The following is a 5,966-nucleotide window of genomic DNA, read 5'->3' on the forward strand; positions in this document are numbered from 1 at the left end:
AAGCCTTATCGATATGTAGATTTTAGGACTTAAGATTTTGTGTCTATAAACACCCAATTTTACATTTTCAACTTAAGAAATCCTCATTACTGGTTTTTTTGTAACTTCTCTTAGGCATTTAAAGAAGCTATTTCTTGTTCCTGGCTAGGTAGCTCAGTTGGCCAGAGCATTGTAAGTTGAAATTTTGACATTTAATATACAACTAGTTAGGAAATAAAATATAGTCTGTAGTTAAATATATTAGATTCTTATTAATGGAAATGAATTTTCCATTTCTTGGTTGAACTACATGGTTGTATGAAAAGTGAATAATGGACAGGAAAAAAATGCTCCCCAAAGATGTATATTAAGTTTAAAATATGCCCTGGCTGGTGTGGCTCAGTTGGGCATCATCCTGTGTATGGGAAAGGTTGCTGGTTTGATTCCCAGTCAGGGCACTTGCCCAGGTTGTGGGCTCAATCCCTGGTAATGGGCATGCAGAAGGCAGCCAATCGATGATCTGCTCTTACATCAGTGTTTCTCCCTCTCTAAAATGTCAATAGAAATATTTTTAGGCACACATACACACCAAAATATATGGGGCCAGGGTACATAGAAGAATCAACCAATGAATACATAAATAAATGCAACAACAAATTAATGTGTTTTTTCTCTAAAATCAATAAATAAAAGAAGCTATTTCTTAAATGAAGTGCTTTGCTGTACGGTTTATTTTAAATTAATACAATTACAGCTTTATGAAAATACATTGAGTCTAAATGCTTTTAATGTATTGAGCTTTTTTAAAGAAAAAGATACAATAGTGCCTGATCTTAAGTTGATGGAGCTAATGTGACACAAAAAACAATATGATTAGTTAAGTCAACCACTAAATTCAATCAAATCATTGGTTCTGTGGTCCCAAACAGACATAACCACAATTGAGATGGCTATAGAACTAGACTACCTGACAACAAAGTCATGAAAATTGGGGTTGGTATAGAGGGGAGTGGAAAAAATTGGAAAAGATTACAGAAAACTGGGTGAAAGGTTATTGCATTACAATACTGGTTCTCAGTGTTGGATTTATACGGTAATAACCAAGAGGTTTGCCCTAACCAGTTTGGCTCAGTGGATAGAGTGTCAGCCTGCAGATTGAAAGGGCCCAGGTTCGATTCTGGTCAAGGGCATGTACTTTGGTTGTGGGCACATCCCCAGTAGGAGGTGTGCAGGAGGCAGCTGATCAATGTTTCTAACTATTTCTCTCTGTAAAAAAATCAATAAAATATATTTTAAAAAAATAATAACCAGGAGGTTTAACAAATACTGATGCTTGGGTACCACCCCCAGAGATTCTGATTTAATTGGCTTGGGGGTTTGATGGATTTAAAGAATAAGCAATCAAGATTGAGAACTGCTTTAAAAGTAAAATACAGTAAAAGTACATAACCCTTAAAGAGCTAATTAACCAATTTAGGAGTTCACAGAATTAATGCTATTACCTTTGAGGGAAAAATTTAAATACACAAGTTTGCAATTACTGTTTTAATCAATTTAATATCTAACATTCATCTCAGTCTAAATTAATACATGATAGCTCTTAAACATAGTGAATAAAAATAAAATGTAAAAAATAATTATTTTTTCTTTTGGCTTAATATTCAGAATTTTCCTCTCCATATTTATTTTATATTATCCCAATTGAAAAATGTTAAAGCTGAAAAGCTCTTTTAATTGCCCCTTTATTGAGGGAGTATCCATATCTAGGGATTAATCCAGATTTTATGAAGCCCCTAGTTTATATAATTTGGGGGACCCTGTTTAAGAAAATAAAAAAAATTTGCCCTGGCCAGTTTTCCTCAGTGGGTAGAGCATCAGCGGACCAAAGGGTCCCGGATTTGGGGGCCCTGGTCAGAGCACGTGCAGGAGGCAACAAATTGATGTGTTTCTCTCACATCAATGTTTCTCTCTGTTTTTCCCTCTTCCACTCTCTCTAAAAATCAATGGAAAAATATCGAGTGAGGACTAAAAAAGAAAAGATAAAATTTTGAATACAAAATTGGTAGGACTCTTCCCAGCACCTTCAAAGAGGCCCATGTAAATGAAGGTCCTTAAAACTTACACTTCATTACTTTGTATAAAATCACTCCTGCTTCTACCATTGTCAGTTCTAATTATTCATTTTGTCATTCATATTTAACAGATATTTTTAGTTCATTTATAAACCTATCTAAAAATTAGTACTGAATAAAATACTGAAATTTTAAACTATGATTAATGTGCAGTGATTTTAAGTGGCCGCAATATTTTTTTAATTTCTCAAAACCTTTACCATGTTCTTAAACCACCGATTAAAGTTAAAATCTTTAGTATTGCTCTGAATTGTCCAGGGTCTTGACTTTCTCTTTATAAATCCTAGAGGATCTATCCTCATAAATACAGGTTGAAAAACAAAATCTTTTCAAAAAAGACAAAAGAAGCAAAAAACAGATACAGGTACTGTAATATGGAGGGGAATTGCTAACACTTGAAAAAAATGACATATAAATGGGTATAATGCTTGTTTATTGAGCATCATCATTTTTCCCTTAGGCTCAAAAAAATATTTTTCTTTCCAGGGCTCAACACCAGAGTAAAAACATGGTCATTATATATACAACTAGAGGCCCGGTGCACCAGTGGGGTGCCTCAGCCTGGCCTGCGCCCTCTCGCAATCTGGGACCCCTCGGGGATGTTGGACTGCCTGCTGCTCCTGCCTGCCGCCCCTGCTCATCCTAGCCCTGATGCACGTGCTGCAGGATCATGCCCAGTCAGTCCATGAGCCCTCCATCTGGCGCCCATTGGTCAGCTGAGCAGCACTCCCTCACTGTGGGAGTGCACTGACCACCAGGGGGCAGCTCCTGCATTGAGCGCTCGCCCCTGGTGGTCAGTGCTTGTCATAGCAACCAGTCAACTGTCAGGTCATTTGGTTGTTCAGGCTTTTATATATATAGACTAGAGGCCCGGTGCACAAAAATTTGTCCACTTGGGGGGGAGGGGGAGTTCCTCAGCCTGGCCTGTGCCCTCTCGCAGTCTGGGACCCCTCGGGTGATAACGACCTGCTGGCTTATGCCTGCTCCCGGGTGGCAGAGGGCAGGCCCAATCCCTAGGTGCAACCCCTGGTCGGGCTCAGAGCAGGGCCGATTGGGGAGTTGGGGCACCACCCCCTGTCACACAAGGCAGGGTCGATAGGGAGGTCGCGTCACCACCCCCTGTCACACACAGAGCAGGGCCCATCAGGGGGGTTGGGGCTCCATACCCTGTCACACACAGAGCAGGGCCCATCAGGGGGTTGGGGGGCTCCCCCCTGTCACACACAGAGCCGCACAGATCAGGGGGTTGGGGCGCCGCCCTCTATCACCCACAGAGCAGGGCCAATCAGGGGGTTGGCGCGCTGCCCCCTGTCATGCACAGAGCAGGGCCCATCAGGGGGTTGGGGAGCTCCCACGTCACACACAGAGCAGGGCCCATTAGGGAGTTGGGGCGCCGCCACGTTCACACTCAGGGCAGAGCGTGCTGGGAGGTCTCCTTGCTCCGCTGATCCCGGGGTCCTGAGGCCTCTCGGCTCCGCTGATCCTGGGGTCCTGAGGCCTCGCGGCTCTGCTGATCCCGGGGCCGGGAGGCCTCTCGGCTCCGCTGATCCCTGGGTCCTGAAGCCTCGTGGTTCCGCTGATCCCGGGCCAGGAGGCCTCTCGGCTCCACTGATCCCGGGGTCCTGAGGCCTCGAGGCTCCGCTGATCCCGGGGTCCTGAAGCCTCGCGGTTCCGCTGATCCCGGGCCGGGAGGCCTCTCTGCCCTGCTGCTTCAGGGATGTTTGGCTTCGCTCCGCTTGGAGCCTGAGTATGCAAATTAACTGCCATCTTTTAGCTTCTATAATTAAAACATTGTATCTTTTGGAGTTGTTGCTTCAGGAGCTCAGAGCCCCCGCAGCTGCAGACAGGGAACCTTGGCTTCCTCATGCTGGGGCAAGCAAACCTCCCTGTTCGCATCAGCTGCCTGGCTGCCAGCCGCCATCTTGGCTGCCAGTTAATTTGCATATCTCGCTGATTAGCCAACGGGAAGGGTAGCGGTCGCATGCCAATTACCATGTTTCTCTTTTATTAGTGTAGATATTTTATACGATACTGATATTATATACCATCATTTTACCTGACAATATTGTGTTTTCTCTCAAATCTGGAATTGGGTGGGGATAAATTATATTTCAAAAGATAGGTCATGGCTATTAAAAGCAAAGTATTCCCTACAGGCATCACTACATTAGACAGGACAAGAATGGATATTCATATTGACTTTACCCTAAAAAATAAGTATTTTATAAGAAGGCAGGAAAATGTTTACAAAGCAGTTAAAAACTTTTTAAAGTTTTGGTTCACACAAGTAACCATTTGGAAAATTCATTTACTTAAATTTTTACCTGATGATAGATGAGGTGTTCTTGCATTTGGCTTTGCTTCTCCATCAGCACTTCCAAGACTGCAACGTAACCTGGAACACTAACTATAACACATTGGAGCTGGCAAGTGGGATGGAGTGACAATGCTGGGACAGTTTCTCTTTAAACTGAAGCACATTGACTAACACATCTAGCTAGTTAAGTTACTTAACATACATATACTGATCAATAAATGAACAAATTATCATAAAGAAGTGCTTACAAAAGAATGTTTATGCTCTTACCTCTAGATAGCCAAAGCTCTCCCATTTGTACTTCGTGCAGAAAAAGTTCTTGCAACTTTTCATTCCTTGCTGGATCCCACTGCTACGATTCACAAAATATTTAACAATGAGTAATGAATCTGAGGGATATGCTTACTAATCAAAATTTAGTTTTTATTTTAAAATGCACTTCTTAAACCTAGTTTCTAAATCCAAAGTATGACAAATGCAGTTATTCTTTATACTACTTAAACCAATTTCCTAAAATGGAATTACTATTTCAGGCCATAAAGAAAAAAATACACGACGGGCTGGGTGGTGGGGGGTAAAGGGGGAGGAAATGGGAGACATCTGTAATACTGTCAGCAATAAAATAAAATTTTTAAAAAAGGGAAAAAATACATGGCATATCCAAATTAGGCTGAGATGCTTGTAATAACTCATCCATATTTTACTCGGCTTACTAAGTACACATATCAGACATCTTACTATAATTAACTATAACAAAGATTACTTTGTATGTTGCAAAACTATTCCCTTGCCTGGGTATTAACATTGCTTGTTGGTTGGGAAACAGCCTGGTGGGGAGTTGGCAGTGCTGTGGTGTTGGAAGGTTGCTGTGGTTCGCTGCAGCCTGGTGTGTGACGGTGACCAGGGTCACACGATGCCACATCATTGGCACCATGCCCAGGGCTGGTCTTTAAAGGTAGAGTGAGCACCAGGCCGGCCTGGCTCAGAGGTTGAGCATCTACCTATGAACCAGGAAGTCACCTTTTGATTCCAGTCAAGGGCACATGCCTGGGTTGTGGGCTCCATCCCCAGTAGGGGGAGTGCAGGAGGCAGCCGATCAATGATTCTCTCTCATCACTGATGTTTCTAGTCCTCTCTCCCTCTCCCTTCCTCTCTGAAATCAATAAAAACATACTTTAAAGAAATTGTTTGAAGCACCTGTTCCTACAGCGTTTATTGTATAGCTGCCTTTTCATAACCCCAAATGGTTCTTCTTTTTCTTTTGTAAGCGACAATAAAAACTAAGCCTGAACTCCACGTGGGCTCGGAAGTGCCAGCTCAGGAACCAGCCGAGACCCCGATCGGAGCCGGGTCCTGCGCTGCGGGGAGGTTACTCACTACAAGGCCACCTGGGCGTCGCCAAAGCTCTTCACCTGGGCGCCGGCTCCATCAGCCTTTGGAGGCTGGGCTCTTCTTTCTGCAAAGACAGCGTGGCACGTGCTGAATGGAGTCACCCCGACGCCGGTGTGCGCCTCGCGGACCCCTCCATAGCGGCGGCA

The 5,966-nt window shown here is 43.4% G+C and overlaps 1 protein-coding gene across 1 annotated transcript in view; it reads right to left on the reverse strand.

Moving 5' to 3' along the window:
• TOMM20L (translocase of outer mitochondrial membrane 20 homolog (yeast)-like) overlaps positions 1-5,966 on the reverse strand; it is a gene marked incomplete at its 5' end in the record, with an annotated part of 8,751 nt that extends 2,785 nt beyond the window's left edge. Inside the window, 2 exons of the mRNA XM_006767723.1 lie at positions 4,699-4,780; positions 5,841-5,966. Coding sequence (XP_006767786.1) covers positions 4,699-4,780; positions 5,841-5,966 — 208 coding nt within the window. The remainder of the gene's footprint in view (positions 1-4,698; positions 4,781-5,840) is intronic.

The sequence above is a fragment of the Myotis davidii genome, unplaced genomic scaffold, assembly GCF_000327345.1.
Source record: "Myotis davidii unplaced genomic scaffold, ASM32734v1 scaffold281, whole genome shotgun sequence".
NCBI lineage: Eukaryota > Metazoa > Chordata > Mammalia > Chiroptera > Vespertilionidae > Myotis > Myotis davidii.